The sequence below is a fragment of the Galleria mellonella genome, unplaced genomic scaffold (assembly GCF_026898425.1).
Source record: "Galleria mellonella isolate WM207_F2 unplaced genomic scaffold, CSIRO_AGI_GalMel_v1 utg63, whole genome shotgun sequence".
Lineage (NCBI taxonomy): Eukaryota > Metazoa > Arthropoda > Insecta > Lepidoptera > Pyralidae > Galleria > Galleria mellonella.
Genome location: NW_026442130.1, coordinates 11,905,672 through 11,925,094, shown reverse-complemented (window position 1 = coordinate 11,925,094; position 19,423 = coordinate 11,905,672). Strand labels below are relative to the sequence as shown.

The window sequence follows — 19,423 nt, the reverse complement described above, 5'->3', positions numbered from 1 at the left end:
GTAACTCCGCCTGCACTATCGGTATACGTTGGGGGGCATGCAATGCAATGTTTCCAGTGGGAACCGCGTGGAGGTCGACCTGCTAATAATGGGGTTATTAGATCCCATTACTAATCCTTTTCCCCCTATGAAAGTGAAGGTAAAGGACAACCACTTGTCTTAATGAGACAAATCCGTAGATATTTACTACAACGATTTCCAGCGGATACCATGTGGAGATCGATCAGGATGAGGTATATTTCCAGCAACTGAATTGTATTTTTTTTATGATGATAATGGAATGGTAACCCTGCCTATGCTAACGGTATACACTAGCGGGGCACCAGTGAGGGTTGATAGGTGAGAATGAAAAGACAGGTCAGTTAGCCCATCACTTGGAATTTAGCACGATAGTTTCCAGGGGGGACCACGTGGAGGTCGACCTGACTGAGTATATTGCTAGCAATCCCCCCTCCCCCGCAACTGAGCTGTTAGACCTTCCCTTTATTTATAAACGGTTGCGACATTACTCATTTACAAATTTCCTTAATGCATTTTTTAAATAGACTCCAACATATAAATCAGCTGCATAGCAGAAGAATCCATGACATCTTATAAGTTTAACTCCTGTAACGGAAAGTTAAAATATTTTTACTTTACGCTTCCCTTAAATATTTTTAAGAGAGTAAACAATACAAGGATGTTATGTCCATGGTACTGCTCACGTCTTTAGGCGACGGTTACCACTTTCCATCAGGTTGGCCGTTAGATTGTTTGCCATTCTAAGTTGTATAAAAAAAAGTATTTTTTAATTAATTATTCATATCAATTCCGTGATGTTTTGCGAGCGATAACATCAACGGTTGAAGACAAAGACTTGCACTAATTCGCTTTGTTCTGCATTATGTAAGACAGGGTAATTTATGCGATTACTTTTTTTTGTATGTTACCTTATTATAAACCTTGGATTTGAATTTTCGGATAATGCTATGTGTAAGTTTACATTATATAAATAAAGCATCGAGTCTCAAAAAGAGATCAACTTTTTTGTCAGCTAATTGTCAAATTACCTGATTAGTTTTTTCTTTATACAGTATTCTATATATTTAAGCATAAAATGTATCTTGACATATTATATTATTTAATAAATAAAAAACGTGTTTACGCATTAAAAATAGATGCAGAATTTATAAGACAAAATAAATATAGCAATTATAAAGGAATCACTCATAACTATTTATCACGCAAAATTGTATGAAAAAGTTGACCCGTTTTTCTCGAAGCATTTTTATGGAGATACAAACTAAGTGTTTAAGGTTTCGTTGTTCTTCACTGATTTATATACATATGGTAAAATTATAACAAAACGATATCTGTAATTCAGACATATTTAAGAAAAATTGCCATCAGGGGATATAAATAAATAAATAAATATTAAAATAATTATTATATTTATAATTTCAAATAAAAAAAATTTTAGAATGTTTATCAGTCGGTGTGTTTGTTACAAAATCACGCGAAAACTACTGCACCAAATTGGATGTTGTTTTCACATTTATGAAGGTCTTACTTATATGTATGTAGGTGTATGCTCTATCTTTATATGCCATTTAGAAATAATCATCTATTTTATTGGTTTAAAATTTACGTGTACGTGTTTGTAAGCAAAAGCTACGTAGTTTTTTTTTTCTGACTGGTAATGAAAAGGACCAAATGTTTAAATAGAAGGTTCTCATCTGTATATTTTGATGTATGTCTTTGAATGGAACTTATTCTCCCATATAATCCATGTAGCTGATGTTTTTAACGCAGCGAAATCTTGAATTATTACTACAGTACGAGGTTTGTCCGGAAAGTACGTATAAAAGTTTTTTAAAAATTTTATTTTACAATTATTCAGGTAAATCAATTTTATCCCCTTCAAAGTACTCCCCCTGTGACATAATGCACTTGTGCCAACGCCGTTTCCACTGTGAGAAGGCTCCTTGAAAGTCCTCTGGTTGTAGGTTTCTCAGCTGCCCCGTCGTAGCTTTTTTTATCTCATTTATGTCCCCCAAATGCCGCCCCCGAAGTACCAATTTGGTTTTTGGGAACAAGAAGAAGTCACACGGGGCCAAATCCGGCTAATAGGGGGGGTGTTCGGTCACCGTAATGGAATTTTTACTCAAAAACTCACGGACAACAAGAGAGGTGTGGGCAGGGGCATTGTCGTGGTGAAGAATCCAACGCCCCTCTCGCGCCAATTCTGGATGAACTCGTGCCACACGAGCTTTGAGGCGTCTGAGCACATCGACGTAGAATTTTCCATCAACTGTCTGGCCTGGAGGGACGAATTCTTGATGGACAATCCCCCGAACATCGAAAAAAACAATCAACATTGTCTCGGCCCTCTCTGAATCTTTTTAGCCACTTGTGGACGGTTGGTTCCTTCACAGCATCATCCCCATAAACTGTTCTGAGATCGGCAAAAATTTCACGGCCATTCTTGCCGAGTTTCGAGAGAAACTTGATTACGACGCGCTGCTCTTCAACGGAAGCGGGCTCCATGCCGACGGGGTTTCGTTAAGAGGTAACTTCACAGATGGCGTGACAAGCCAGTTCGCACCGCACGGCGGTCAGACCAGAACTGAAGCATTGTTAGGGACATAAGGAAGGGGTCCTGCGCTTACCTGGCCTCCCCACTCCTCTTTCTCGCATTCCAGAACACTTTTATACGAACTTTCCGGACAGACCTCGTATTGATAATGTTATTAGTCAATATATTAACGATATTGCGGCCATTGCAATTTGGTTTGACATTTTAATATCCAGTTAATCAAGTTTTTTGATCTAAAAAGATCTGCCTCAAGTTTAAATATTACTTCCTGGTAAATTGAAGTTTGTAATATATGTATTACATCCATTGTTTTTTTGATAAGCAGTTTATTTGTACAATTCGTGTTTCTACCGTCAAGCAGTTAGTTATGTTTGCTCGGCTGCGTTTCGGTTTGAAAGGTGTGATATGGCAGTGAATTTACATGGTACAGAGGAATAACACCTGAGTCCTCAGGAATGGCAACGCATGGGGTGGTATCATGGGCGAAACAGTATACTCTGTTATGTCCATGATACTGCTTATGTCTATAGGCGACAATTACCACTTTCCATCAGGTGGGCCGTCAGCTTGTTTGCCATTCTAAGTTGGATAAAAAATTCGATAAATATTTTTTCTGTTTCTTAATGTTCGTCTTTCCAGGATTTTTTAACCGACTTGAAAAAAAATATGGTTCTCAATTCAGTTATATTTTTTACCTCATAACTCCGTTAGTTGTAAACCGACTTGGAAAATTCTTTTTTTATTTTATCTGAATACATACATAGATTAATTTCATGAGAATTTTATTAAAATCGATTCAGTAATTTAGTTTTTGCATCAAAATAACTGGTTTTGCCGCAATCAATTGTGGCAAGTTTTTGTTTGTAGAACTTAGTACATGTGTCCAGTCCAGTCATAATAAAACTCTAATATTTGTAACGTACAATGCACACATATTGTGCAAGCCTACAGTTTGACTCACCTGACGATACTTGACGACAATTCTCGCCTATAGACAAAACGACAACAGAATCTACTGGTAAATACATTTTGTCACTTTTTTTTATAGGTGATAATGAAATAGTAACCCCATCCGCGCTATCGGTATACACCGGCGGGGCACCAGTAAAGGATGATAGACGAGGATGAAATAGGTCAGTTAGCCAATCGTGACGAATTCAACGAGAATTGTTCACGATGGTTTCCAGGGGGAACCACGCGGAGGTTGACCTGATAGGGCATATTGCTAGCAATAGGGCTGTCAAACTCCATTGCTAACAATCCCTTCCCCCCACATTTTGTCACTTTCCTCGTAGAAACTACGTTGAATCTCCTTATTCCGTTCTATCTTATGTATGCGGTAGCGAAAACGTACCTCTCGTATCTGCCAATGATTTATTTGCCACTTATGTAGACTGATCATATGTTTATAATCTATCTTCTCTCTAGGGTGGAGGGCGACGCGAGTGCGACGACGCGGGACGGTGCGCGTGCGGCCGACGCGTCCCGCCCGCGCCGCCCGCGCAAGCGCATCATCCCCTTCGCGCACTGGATGAGATGTCGCCACCGTTACTCAGGTCAGTACCAACTTTAGGGGTTCTTTAAAGGGTGAAAATGGAATGGTAACCCCGACCCGCGCTATCGGTATACACCGACGGGGCACCAGTGAAAGATAGGTGAGAATGAAGGCAGGTCATTTGGCCCACCATGTTGAATTCAACAAGAATTAACCATGATGGTTTCCAGGGGGAACCGCGTGCAGGTCGACCTGAGAGGGCATATTGCTAGCAATTAGGCTTATTAGACCTCATTACTGACAATCCCTTTCTCCCCGGCTTTAGGGGTGGAGGTGGGGTGGGGGCGATCATATGCTACCTACATGGAGCACCATATTCCAAGGGAGACAGATTTTTAATAGCGAAGACAGGATGCCTACACAAAGCACCTAAAAGAGGGTAGACAGCAGATAGATATCAGTAATACGCCTCATTCATAGTAAACTAACTATCACTCTAAAGTGAATGGTGAGTCTTTAAATGCTTTTTCAACCCCCGTTGAAATAAGAGGGGTGTTAGTTTTCGTCGTTGTTTTTTTTTAATGGATGAAGATGGAATAGTAACCCCGCTTGTGCTATTGGTATACGCTGGCGGGTCACCAGTGAAGGGTGACAGGTGAGGATGAAGGCAGGTCAGTTGGCCCATAGTGATTAATTGAACAAGTGTTAACCACTATGATTTCCAGGAGGAACCACGTGGAGGTCAACCTGATAGGGTATATTGCTAGCAATGAGGCTGTTAAATCTCATTACTAATAATTCCTTTCCCCCTTTTCGTCGTTGTTGTTGGTAAAAATTTTTGACAGCCTCAACAACGTATTAACATAATCGGCTAGTATCTTAACTATTTTTAAGAATTTTTTTTTTTGGCATTATGTCTCTCCTTATAAGAGCCGGATATTAAACCCGGTACCTTAAAATTTTATGCAAAGCAACGATCATATATAGGCAGGCATGTGTTAAATAATAAAAAAAAATACTAATAAAAAACATGATTAAAAATGGCGAGGAAGTAACCGCTGATTCACAAGATTCCTGCTAACCGCAATTTTCGTTACAATCCATAAAGTGCTGTAACTAAAGGTAATAAGAGTCAAAATGCTTTGCATGCGTACTGTAACCAGAGTTCAATGACATGAATGACTACAAAATCATTTAGTATGCGTATTGCATATCTAGATTTTACGTGATACTAATAATTTCTGAAGTTTCTTGATAAGGTGCAAAAACAGCCAAGTGCATTATGATACGCGCTTTGAATAGATATAAGTATGTGTTACATACCTGTTATTACATTTCCTACGATTGACTGAGACGACTACGATAAACTGAGAATAACACTTACATCTAATTATAATTCGTGGTTAATTTGTATTGATTCGTAATGATGAATCATTTGACCAGCGGGTCTACCATGAAATGAAATTCCGAAATTTCGGACTCAATTTCGTGTTTATGTTTATACCAAAATCGGACCAATAAATGGAGTTTTCACATTTCGTTCGTCATACATCCTATCATAAAAGTCCAAAGGAACAATATTTTAACATTTTTAATATTTCCAAACGGCATGTATTATGTAATTTTAACATCAAATTTCTGTTTCGTTTGGCTCCGAAATTTCGGAAAACATTTCATGGTAGACCCTCTGATTTCGTAGTCGTCATTCGTCATCATTCATTGGTACTCTGCCGGCATAAATTAATAATAGCAAAGGCTGGGGTCTTTTTCCTTTTTACATACTTTAAAAATCTATTTTAATTAGAATTTTCAGTGAAGTGTTTTGCAGCAATGTACTTTATCAGGTCTACTGTCACTCGGTCCTCTGGAAACCACAGTCAATTCATCACAATGGGTCAACTGACCTTTCCTTCACTGGTGCCTTGCCAGCAGAAAGTAATAACGCAAGCAGAGTTACCATTTCATTATCGCCCATTTTGCCTATGCATGATTGAATATCAAATGAATAATAAATAATAATTTCTAAACATTTAAAGTAATAAATGTAGAGCTAGTTAGGATTACGATTGGGTACCAGGTCAATCTGTTAAGTTATCATCATCATCTTCCTACCCTTATCCCAATTATTATTTGGGGTCGGCGTAATATGGTTTTATCCATATTACAAAAGGATTTAGCTTATAGTTTTACAACCGGCTGCCTGCCTGACGTCAACCCTCTTTGGGAATCTGTTAAGTTATATTGTTTGATATAATACTATTACAACCCGTTATCAATAATTCTATTTCTCCCGCAGAAGAAGTTGTATCATGAGATTGTATTATTTAATTTTACAACTTTAGCATTTTTGTATACTCGTAGATTGCTGCTTTATTTATGTCTATTTATGGCCAGTTTCCATTCTTTACACAGGTCTAACCCAATATACACCGAAGAAGAGGAGCAAGAGGTAGTAATAATCGTGGATTCGTTAGAGAGTGTGGAGGGTGAACAGGGGGAGGTTCCCTGTACGCCCCGCACTCCCCGCCGAGCACCTTCCACCTCGTCAGGTAAGCGATTTTGATGGGTAACACCAGCTCGAATAACTTCAGTTCATCATATATATCTGTCATAGAGTTAATGCCCCAATGCATTTTGTTTCGAAACATGAATTTGATTTAAAGACTAAAGTAAGTATCACTGATCTCATAATTCTTGAGCATTATCTATGAATTTAGAATATTGAATTAGATATTGAATGAAGACTTAACGATATTGAAGAAATAAAAGAGTAACATTTTTAAATTAATTATAAATTCAAATTTTCACTAATGCCTACAAGTAATATCATCAGTACAATATTTTATAAAACCTTTTATATACATCCTATTTGGTATCTCATAATACACGATATCCCACGTACATCTGTCTTGGTCAGGTTATGGGAGCGGGGGCGGCAGCCACGGCCGTGTGTCACCAAGCTTACCAAAGACCGAGCACTTCACCGAGCCCACTCGGCGACTGTCTGACTCGGACAAGAATGATGGATCTCACACCACATCGGACTCTGATGGCAGTCCAATTTGCACGCTGTCCAGAAGTCTTAAAGAAGATATTAGGTCATGTTTAGGTGGATGCCGGTGAGTGAAGCCAATTTTTTTAGCAAAATTGTTCTGTGTCTAAACAAGATACGATCCTTGAAACTTTTTTCTAACTTCTCTTTGAAGTTTTACATTCAGCGCTCAATTATTGCTTTTATCGTAAAATGTTCCAATTGATTTGAAATTACAAAAATCATCATGTATTTTTGAAACTAGTAGCCCCATTATTGGGAATACCATATGAGGTCGATCTTGAATCGTGGCCTCGATGCATTGAAGAGCTTGCTGACTTTACTTCATTCTCTTTAGTACTCCGTTAGCGTCAACCAATAGTCCTGGCGGGGATATCATTAGTTATTTTTTTTTTATACAACTTAGAATGGCAAACAAGCTGACAGCCTACCTGATAGGAAGTGGTAACCGTCGCCTATAGACATGAGCAGTGCCATGGACATAACAGAGTATACTGTTTCGCCCATGACACACTCCATGCGTTGCTATTCCTGGAAGCTCAGGTGTTATTGCTCTGTACCCTGTAAATTCACGCTATATCCCGCCCTTCAAACCGAAACACAGCCATGCAAACACAACTGCTTCACGATAGAAACACAAATTCTTGGTGAATTCGTAATGATGCGACAACTGAACTGAATTTATTATCATATGCCACCCATTAGTATACTGGCAGTATGAACCAATAATTCAAGTTAGGTTGCTATACCATTTCATCTTTTTAAAAAAATATCTACTACATCAGGGGTTATAATTAGAGGCATATTTATTTATTAATAATCTATCTATGTCGTCATCGTGTTAGCCGTGTAGGTCCCGGCATAGAAAAGGTCATCCCTTCCTTTCTCGTGGGTATTGTAAGTGGTGACTAAGGGATGGAGGGATGGGCAGCAGCATGCCTCTTAAAACATCACCAAAGCCAAACTGCGGTTGCCAACCCGCTTGTCAAGCGTGGCAACTACTGGCAAAACCCCCCTTATGGGGGAGGCCTATGTTCAGCAATGGGAAGTTAACGGCTGATATAATACAAAAATCTATCTGTAGATGGGAGAAAGACGTTGGGGATGTCGTCGAAGCGGCAGTCCGAGGAGCCGGCGGCATCAGCGCTGCCCGCGCGCGTCTCCACGCCGCACTCCTGGCGTTACATGAGCCCCCGCCGCGGATCCCTAACCGGGGTCCGTCGCTCCCTTACTGCGGCCCTGGAGTCCGACCAGGTGACGTCACTATGATGCCGAAGAACACAGAGATGTCTTTATTGGTAAGTACTATGTTTGGCTTCCAAAGATTCGTACTGCATACTATATATTACAAATGATAATATATTTCTATAATTTTTTTATTGTTTCATAATCTTTAACAGGTCTATATGAATTTCATTAATTCTATTATTTCCTTCTTTGTTTATTAGTTTAATTTAACATAGATTCCTCTTAGTTGATATATTATATAATAATATTATCTTTTATTACCTTTTTAATGTTTCTACTTATTGATATTGTTTCTTCAGTCTTCAGTATACAAATAGAGTATCGATCCGCAAAAGTGGATCAACTTTTTGTCAGCTAATTGTCAAATAAGCGGACTCGTTTTTTATCAGTGTTCTATATACTGTGCAGAAGTTATAAGGCAAAATAAATATAGAAGTTACAAAGGAAACACTCATAACTATTTATTGCGCAAAATTGTATAAAAAAGTTGATCCGTTTTTCTCGAAGCATTTCTATGGACTCACTCTAGATGATCTAAGTACTTAAATTTTAAAATATTAAAATTTGTAGAAACACAGATATAATTTTGATAAAATTGAGAACTCCCTCCTGTTAACAATTATTTAAAAACAAATAGATGTATAATACAAATACTAGTTATAGATTACTTGAAAGCTTAGCCAAGCGTATCGTCACTAACTACTGTAAATAATAATAATAATAGTACCTATAAATATAATATATACCGAGAAAAAGAGAAAATATCTTGACCTGGCTCACGAGGTGACCGAAATGTGGGGGGTGACGTCCACCGAAATCATTCCAATCGTTTTGTCGGTGAACGGTCTTATCCCAACCAGTCTGGAACAACATTTCAGACGGTTGGGATTCCGAGGTAGCTCACTCCCGGGAAAGATGCAGAAAGCAGTGCTTTTAGATTCTGCCCGCACTGTACGCCGGCTTCTCTCCCTGGGGCCTTGAACCCTAGCCAACCGTTCTTCTGCCGGGGATTATTTTACCATATCCTCTCCTTCAGAGGGGAGATGTGAGTTTCGTTTAAAAAAATAATAAGTAAAAAAACTAACAAATTGAGAACCTTTTGGAGTTGGATAAAAAATAAACAAAACGATTGCACAATTCAACAAAACATTTCAAGGGCCGTGTAAAATATTTGTATATATTATAATTATTAATAAATTATAAAAATGTATACAACATTGCCACAATACTGTTGTATAATAATAATAATATGTAATAGATAATAATAGGTTACAGAACTACAGTTAGAATATGTTTCGCCACAAGCCCTTTGATGGGCGGACGAAATCAACTCCAATTGTTTTGACCCCTTAGGGCATTACAATAATTCATTAAAATATACAATTCTATTAATGACTACCTAGTTATCTGTGGCATTGTACGCACGGATTCTGAAATGTTCTCACAATAGTTTCACCACACGGAAGTCGTAAGCAGATTACAGTTGAATGAATGAATACTCATCCATTTGTCAATCAAATATCAATCAATCAAAGTATACTTATACTTTAATTCCATTATACAATATAGGGCAGGGAAGGGGGAAAAGGGATTGTTAGTAATGGAAACTGAGAATCCCATTGCTAGCAATATACCCAACCAGGTCGACCTCCTCGCGGTTCCCCCTGGAAACTGTCATGGTTAATTCCTGATGAATTCATCATGATGGGCTAACTGGCCTGTTTTCATTCTCATCTATCACCTTTCACTGGTGCTCCGCCAGCTTATTCCGTTAGCGCAGGCGGGGTTACCATTTAATCTACCCTCATTAATAAAAAAAAACCATTCCATTACCAAACATAAAAAAAAAAACAGAGTATATTGCTGGCAATGAGACCGCTACTACTTACTGTGCTTAGATTTGAATTTATTGATATTTTTTTTTCTGAGACATCGATATTCGTATATATTGTATTGTATTGTATCACCCGTTAACTGTCCACTGTTAAACATAGCTTCCCCCATAAGGAGAGTTTTGCCATTAGGCTTTGGAGATGTTTGAAGATGCTGTTATCCATTTTTTTACCATAGCTCCCTTACACGTCCACGGGAAAGGAAGAGTTGGCCTATTTTATGATGGGACCACGGTCATATTTTTTTTATTTTTTTTTATACAACTTAGAATGACAAACAAGCTGACGGCCCACCTGATGGAAAGTGGTAACCGTCGCCTATAGACATAAGCAGTACCATGGACATAACAGAGTATACTGTTTCGCCCATGATACCCCCCATGCGTTGCCATTCCTGAGGACTTAGATGTTATTTCTCTGTACCCTGAAAATTCACGCCACATCCCACCCTTCAAACCGAAACACAGTCATGCAAACACAACTGCTTCACGGTTGAAACACGAATGGGACAGAGGTACCCAAGCAATCGACTTTTGTACAAAGTCTGCCTCTGGTGAGATTGTTAATATTATTAAGATTATTAAAAAAGATATTAATTTTTTTCTAAGACATCGATATTCGTATATATTGTAGTGTATTGTATCACCCGTTAACTGTCCACTGTTGAACATAGTATCCCCCATAAAAGGGGTTTTGTCAGTACTTGCCACGCTTTGTAGGCAGTTTGGCAATCGTAGTTAGGCTTTGGAGATGTTTGAAGATGCTGTTATCCACTTTTTTACCATAGCTCCCTTAGTCTCTTCCCTCCCTTAGTCTCGTCCCTTAGCCTCTTACGGCGACGGGAAACGCCCATGGGAAAGGAAGAGATGGCCTATTTTATGATGGGACCACGGCCATATATATAATCTTATATATAAAATTCTCGTGTCACGGTGTTTGTTACCAAACTCCTCTGAAACGGCTTCACAGATTTTTATGAACTTTTGTGTGTATATTGGGTAGGTCTGAGAATCGGCCAACATCTATTTTTCATACCCCTCAATGGTAAGGGTGACCCTCCCCAAAATTGTTTTTTTTTATTTTTTTAACAAATTTTTCCATTTTTATTTTATTATGATTTAGCATTAAAAAATACATACAACTTTAAATTTTCATCATTTTACGATCAACCCCTGTCTTTTAATCGCGATTTTTATATTTCGCAATAAGTGGTAAAACAACGTTTACGGGGTCAGCTAGTATGTATATAAAAAGATCGTATTAAAAATATTATGGAAGAACAAATATATTAATTGTATACCTTTATTGTAATACCTTGTAACCTCTATACAACCATCAATCAGAGACAAAACGATCAGCAATTAAAATACCTACATACATACATTGCTTTACATTCGTGTTATATTTAAGTTTTATACTTTTAATACCACAATAATTAATAGGAACAGAGTTTCTTGAGCCCTGTAATCAATGTTTTATCACGAATTCTATATTAAAACTATTAAACATCAATTATTTTTAGATATACTTCTCGCATAATTGTTCATCATCCAAGGATGAAGGGCGAAGGGCCAGACAATTATAACTGTAACGGACTCTATAATAAAAACGTAATTAATGTTTGTATGTTTATTAACTCATCACGAAAAATTGACTGAACAATAATTGGATGTGGTAACTCATTCATTACATTATTAAATCATACAAAAATTAATAGACTATGTTAATATTTATATCAAAGGCCAATATATTGATAATTTTTAACCTAACAATGTATACCATTTATTTACCAGAGGGAGACTTTGTACAAAAGTCGATTGCTTGGGTACCTCTGCCCCATTCGTGTTTCTATCGTGACGCAGTTGTGTTTGCATGGTTGTGTTTCGGTTTAAAGGGTGGGATATGGCGTGAATTTACAGGGTACAGAGGATAAACACCAGAGTCCTCAGGAATAGCAACGCATGGGGGGTATCATGGGCGAAACAGTATACTCTGTTATGTCCATGATACCACTCATATCTATAGGCGACGGTTACCACTTTCCATCAGGTGGGCCATCAGCTTGTTTGCCATTCTAAGTAGTATAAAATATATATTTATTACTATGATACTATAATATATGCTAACAAGTTGTTAAACCGCTGTATCAATTGTTCACGTGCAATAAAGAATTTATATATATATATATATATATATATATATATATATATATATATATATATATATATATATATATATATATATATATATATATACTACCAGAATTTTTCGACTCATGTTTCTTTGGATAAACTGTCCTGTTTTGTTACTGATATAAACAAACAATTACAAGAAATAATCACAATGAGAAAACAATGGGCGACCTTATCGCTAAAAGCGATCTCTTCCAGGCAACATTTGGATAGAGAGGAGTAATTATAAATAGTTAAGGATGTTGATGATTTAAATTTTACCTTGTACTACACTACATCACTCATCTAAAAATTATCTCAGCCATATTTGAATAACAAAGAAATCTAAATGAGCGTTAAGAGATAATAAAGTATATAGACATAGGGATATCCGAGATGCATTAACCTCAAAAATAAACTTGATATTATTCATACAAAAACATTACCATTCTACTGATATTATCGTTTGTTTATATGGTTAGGATCGCGGAAAACGACTATGGGTTAACTCAACTAGCTGGGGTAATATCGTCCGCAATCCGCTTGACTAATTGGTAATAAAAGGGTTCGTTAAACTGTGCTGTTATTGAACAGTTTTTCAATGAGAGTAATATAGCTTAATAAGTATTCGAGCCATCCATTATTCAGAAAATAATAAAGACTACTTGACGGTTTAATTAAACTGTTAGTAAAATATATGACAGTTTTATGGAGTTAAACATGAAATAATACTGATAAAGTAAAACTAATAATGTCTGATGTACTTTTGAGGTGTTTAATAAACTAATACTTGAACTTGATGTAATTACTTAATATTTTGGCTAATTAACTATATTTCGTTTATTTCAGTCTATTGTAACATTGTAACTAAAAAATATTAATATGTAAGTTTATATCTTTGGTATATCGTGTAACTATTATATAGGTAGATAGATAAATGATTTATTTGTATCTCTATCACATATTTAATGACACAAAAAAAAACAATAAATGTACATATATAAAAAGAAACGAAAACGATAAGCAAGAAAATTATAATACGATAAACTAAATATAACCTAATATGATACCTAGTATCTGTAATCCGAATATACCTCAAAAATATTTGAAAAATATTACTTCCGTTATTTTTTTGCAAGTAAAATCAGTAAAAAGTAGTCATTAGTTGTATGGTATCGTTTCAGTTTTCGGACGATATTATTCTGGTTGAGTTGACTACGACTAATACCTCGAGGAAAGTGATAGTTGGTTTAACAAATGGCGATTTCCTTTTAGCTAGTTCTTAATTAATGAACATGTAAGTTATTGTATAAAATAGTTTAGTAACATATTTACGATTCCGTTATATGAAACGATTGAAATGAATCGATTTAAATCGTGAACAATTTAGTAGCAAAATGGTGTACAATATAATTAATACAAAAAAAATATTTGTTATTACATAGTATTAATTCATTTACTACACTTGACAATTTACTAATTCCAAACTCTTGTAGAAATATTATTGAAATGTCAGAATCGTATTTCAATAAATAATTATTGTCTAATTAAAAATGTACCGTAGAATATGCAGTTTATACCCTGATACCCTTCGGTTTCGAAATATTTAGATATACTTGTATCTAAATATTTCATGGTCATATAGTATAGTCGTATAGTCATATTTCCAATGAAGAAGTGGTAATGAAGATATTAAAAAATTATAACAAAAATATAGTCGTAAAAAATAATTTATAGATATTGTAGCAAAATGCATTACTGTAACAATGTACCCTGGAGGCCATATGAGTGTTGACGTGTCGATTCAGTTTTTTTGGTAATCGAGTGTTTTGATACTCGGAATCTATTTTACTGAATTAATTTTTTTATACAACTTAGAATGCCAAGCAAGCTGACGGGCCACCTGATGGAAAGTGGTAACCGTCGCCTATAGACATGAGCAATGCCATGGATAAAACAGAATATACTGTTTCGCCCATGATACCCCCCATGCGTTGCCATTCCTGAGGACTCGTGTTATTCCTCTGTACCCAGTAAATTGACGCCATATCCCACCCTTCAAACCGAAACACAGCCATGCAAACACAACTGCTTCACGGTAGAAATACGAATGGGACAGAGGTACCCAAGCAATTGACTTTTGTACAAAGTCTCCCTCTGGTAAAAATGTTATTTGTGGAGGTCCATATTAATAGTTTTTTTAATTATTTTTTTTTAATATCCCTCCATATACATACATATATACCATAGTATGTGGGTGATTGCCAACACTAGATGATTAACCACCACTATTACAATCAAAAATTCCACAACTTTTCATATTAGCCATCGATCTCCGACTGCCATTTAGTTCGCAAGCGTTCAGTCACTTACACTTACGTACTTACTAATGGTAGCAAAATTAAACAAAATAATTCTTTTCAAATAATCAGTAACTCTAAATCTAATACTGATTCGAGTTTAAGAACGCGGACATGTATTCGAGTGGTAATAAACTTGGATAATCTTTGGTTTCTAAATTTACTTTTAATAAATTTAATAAATATTAACTTCTGTTTAATTAATAATTTATTGTAAATAAAAGGATTACTTTGATAATAAGGTATAAAACATTTAATTTATAATAATAAAATGATAAAAGTAGTACTCGTAGTATTCGAGTAATAACTCGAAACCCGTATTCGAATAACGTGTTGATTACCAGATTTCTGTATATCGAGTATTCAAGTACCTAGTACCTATAATATTAGGTACTCGAATACCTATTCGAGTCATTACTCGAATCACCTTAATTCGACACATCACTTATTTAGACAAGCGAGAGCCCACGCTAATGTGCTGTTATAATGCTTCAATCTTGATATTATTTTGTTATTGATTGTTAATTTGACATAAAATTTGTTTCTACATTATTATATCGGAGCATTGAGTGATTGATCAATGCATAAAGTTTTTATTGCTTCAAAATATTAACGTTGTTGTAAAATATGTAATTAAGTTACAATGTGGGTTGTGTAAGTGTTTGGATTATGAAAATAAGCGTTCATATTACGAAATCACTAAATTGACGTCAAGTTCAGTGATCAAAATTTACAAGAACGCAATTAGGCGATTGGGAATCCTTACAAAAGATTTTAATATTTTATCGTCTTTTGTCGTCGTACATATTGTGGTCCGTGACAAAATGTAATAAAAATTGATAAAAATTGGGTAAAATTAAAGGAAATCCTATCGATTTGAAGATCTAGAATTATTAGAAGATTTACCCCTTTATTCATAAGAATATCAAATCTCTGGTAAACCTATTTTAGTTATTAAACTATTTTGTCTCTTTCTTTTACACTAAATTCCCAATTTGAAAGAAAGCCTCAAAAGGGTTAAAGTAGATTTATATAAAGTCTCAGTTTTTATAAATAAGGGAGTCATAATATCGTAGATCACGATGTCATTTTTCGACCGATTTTGATAATTATTTTTGTTATTGATAGTGTTTACTCTCATATTGGTTCCATGTTAATAGTTCCCATATAATTCAGGATTGTTGTTGCCGTTCTTTTTTATGAAGCGAAATTCACCCAATCTGAATCCAAATGTTTTAAATCTAATGTGTCTAAGAAACATTTATTTGGTTATAAAAATATTTTATATTGAAATTGCTATAGGTATATTTTTTTTTTGGATACACTGTACTTGTTTGAACTTGAATATTATTAAAAATATACGGTGTTAGTAATTTAAAATAAGGTTTGCTCTTTACCTTATTTACTTATTCAGTGCCGATTATAATCATCGCCTTTGACAAACACTCGTCGTGTCAATCAGTCGACACTTGATAGGTGAATAGATCGAGGATAATGATTAGGCACTGAGTCGTCATTATTCATTGATTACTGACTTTGTGATGGCATTATGATGCTTTGAAACAAATGCTCCGATAATGATGACATGAATGACTCTTCAATTTCAATGAAACTAATGTTATTAATATATCTATACTAATATATTATAAAGAGAAAAAGATTGTGAAAAATACTCAGTTAGTTTCATCATTATGTTTTAATAAAACAATAAGTTGTTACTTGGTAACCATTCCTATTTTTTTTTATACAACTTAGAATGGCAAACAAGCTGACGGCCCACCTGATGGAAAATGGTAACCGTCGCCTATAGACATGACGTAACAGAGTATACTGTTTCGCCCATGATACCCTCCATGCATTGCCATTCCTGAGGACTTAGATGTTATTCCTCTGTACCCAGTAAATTCACGCCGTATCCCACCCTTCAAACCGAAACACAGCCATGCAAACACAACTGCTTCACGGTTGAAACACGAATGGGATAGAGGTACCCAAGCAATCGACTTTTATACAAAGTCTCCCCCTTAATGAAGTAAGAATTCGCTACTTGGTAACCATTCCTGTTTTTAGGGAAAGTAAGAATTCGTTACTAAGTAACCACTCCTGATTTTCAATGAAGTTAAAATTCGCTACTTGGTAACCATTCTTGTTCAAACCTACAGTATCTTTTCATCTAGTCAAATATAAACAGATAACTAAAATAAAAGGCCGACTTATACTTCATTTCCTTTTATTTCTTTGCTCACTTTCCCTTTAATCTTAATCTTGCTAGTTACTCTGTTTAAATCACAGATTGTTTCGTTTGCACTTCTAATACAGTCAAGTAATTGTTTGTGCATTATTTATGTATGTGTATATTTATTTATTTATTATATTATGTGTATGTTTATATTACTTTAATTATATATTTATAATATATTAATATGTTAAGTATTACCTTTTATATTTCCTCATTTCAATAATGCACCATCTACACATTTCTCGGTTTACCCAATGGTTGACTGGTAGAGAACACCGTTCGGTGTTAAGTCCGCCAAATGTACGTAGTGTCACTGTGCGTTAAAGTTTATATAAATAAACAAATAAATAAATAAATTGTATTATTTAATTAATAAAATTATAATTGGTAGTGTAAATAAATGTTATCTACTTTGATTCCCGTTTTAATTTTTTTTTAATCGCAATCAACTTCGACGCACGGTTTAATTACTTGTACATTTTACAAGTTCAATACCAGTTTTAAATGTAAGCTAGTTGAGTTTTTGTACTCGCTTTTTTATTTGACCGGTTGCAGTGTTTTTAAATACTCGTAGATACTGGTAACTCGCCTGGGTACAGGTACCACTCTCATACTGTTTTTTTTTACAATGAAGCAGCATAGCTTGTTTTTTTTTCTGTGTTAATATTAAGACCAAAGTGTAAAAACAAATTTCACACTATTCTTAATACGATTCGTTTCATATAACCCGCCTATTAAAATGACTAGTCAGTTAATATGATGCCCTCATTGTGAGACTCCACTTATGTTTGTAGAACTTCTGTGTATCTATATTTAGTAATTTAATGGGGGGGGGGAGGGTATTTTGGGTGAAACAGTATACTCTATTATATCTATGGTACTGCTCATGTCTATAGGCGACGATTACCACTTTCCATCAGGTGGGCCGTCAGCTTGTTTACCATTCTAAGTTGCATAAAAAAATATACGAGTAGTGTATTGAGTATTTATTTATACGGGTAATATTTGTTTGTAGTTTAAATAAGTAGTTATTGATCATTTAATGATAAATAAAATTGTTTGTTTTCTTTATTATTTCAAACATAATAATGCAAAAAAGATGATGGCAGTTTGACCAAAGACAAGAAAAAATAAATAAAGTAATCGACAAGCACAAATTATGGCGCGAGAGCCTCATAAACTATCACTCCCGTGTAGTCTAGTCATGTGACAGATATGAACCACAGACATTTTTTTTTTAATTTACTCTACCAATAATTTTTTTTAATACTCTAGTTTGAGTGAAAGAAATTCCTTTAAAATATAGGTTCACCTGTATACTACTTGTATCTCTAGATATCCCTAAAAATGTGTACATACTTCCTTATTAGTATTATAAATGATTAAAAAGTTTTTAAGGATGACTGGATGGATATTTGTTATTCTTTCATGCAAAAACTACTAAATGGATTTGAATGAAATTAGGTACACGGATAAGTTACATCCTATTTTAGCATATAGGATATTTTATATATTGATATACTCGTACATGAGTAAAATCGCGAGATAAAACTAGTATGTGATTATAAAAATAGTATATATTTAGATGGATTACAAATGAAGAGTATAAATTAAAGAAATCAAATGTGGAATCTGTTTATTCAGTGTAAATTTCAAATTGATGAGCAAATGTTCAAATTGATGTTGATTCGTGATAGAATATCTATCACTCATGTCGTCTGCCGTGCAGACTTTCGTAAAGTTTCGTGATAACTTTCCAAAAGTCATTTTAAATATACTATCGGGATTTAGCATTATTAGAAATTGCAGGTAAATAGTACAGATAATAGTCGGCAATAAAAAGCAAGTATGAAGGTAATATTTATTTACAATTTTCATCACGTTTAATCCCGATAGTATATCTAAAATTTGTGTCCACAATGCGAAAGTTTAAAATTAACATTTCTAGAAGTTTTCTTTTCTTGTGACGCTTGTCCAAAAATGTATTTGTATATTCGTGGTCTCTTAAAACGCTGTCTTGAACAGTTGCATCTCTTTCATACTTATTTAATTTTATTTACGATTAATGGTGAGTGTCGTAGGAAGACATATCTACATTCCCTTCTAAACCTTTCTGCAATTCCAGTACGTTTTCACTTTTACAATACATGTATTTCAAAGTCTAGTCTGAAATCAAATGTTTTTAAGTAGTGTTTAGTAATCATTCACTCTGACTCGTTCGTTCGAGCTCTCTCTCTCCCGCACTCAGCACGTATAACACGTCGTCACTTTATATATAGTTTAAAATAATAAATATTCAATATTACTAAGTGCCTTTGGACTTTACATCCACTACAACCTGCATACCATAGTAAGCTATATAAATACTATACAAGTAGATTATATACACTA

General features: G+C 35.0%; 1 protein-coding gene across 2 annotated transcripts in view; it reads left to right on the top strand.

Annotated features, from left to right (window-relative positions):
• The window catches only part of LOC113521870 (uncharacterized), a 101,292-nt gene that overhangs the window by 39,186 nt on the left and 42,683 nt on the right, over nt 1–19,423 (top strand). For both annotated transcript variants that reach the window (XM_031909945.2, XM_031909946.2), the window contains exons 2-5: nt 4,004–4,131; nt 6,483–6,619; nt 6,988–7,189; nt 8,207–8,420. In XM_031909945.2, coding sequence (XP_031765805.1) covers nt 4,112–4,131; nt 6,483–6,619; nt 6,988–7,189; nt 8,207–8,420 — 573 coding nt within the window. In that variant the 5' untranslated portion in view covers nt 4,004–4,111. The remainder of the gene's footprint in view (nt 1–4,003; nt 4,132–6,482; nt 6,620–6,987; nt 7,190–8,206; nt 8,421–19,423) is intronic.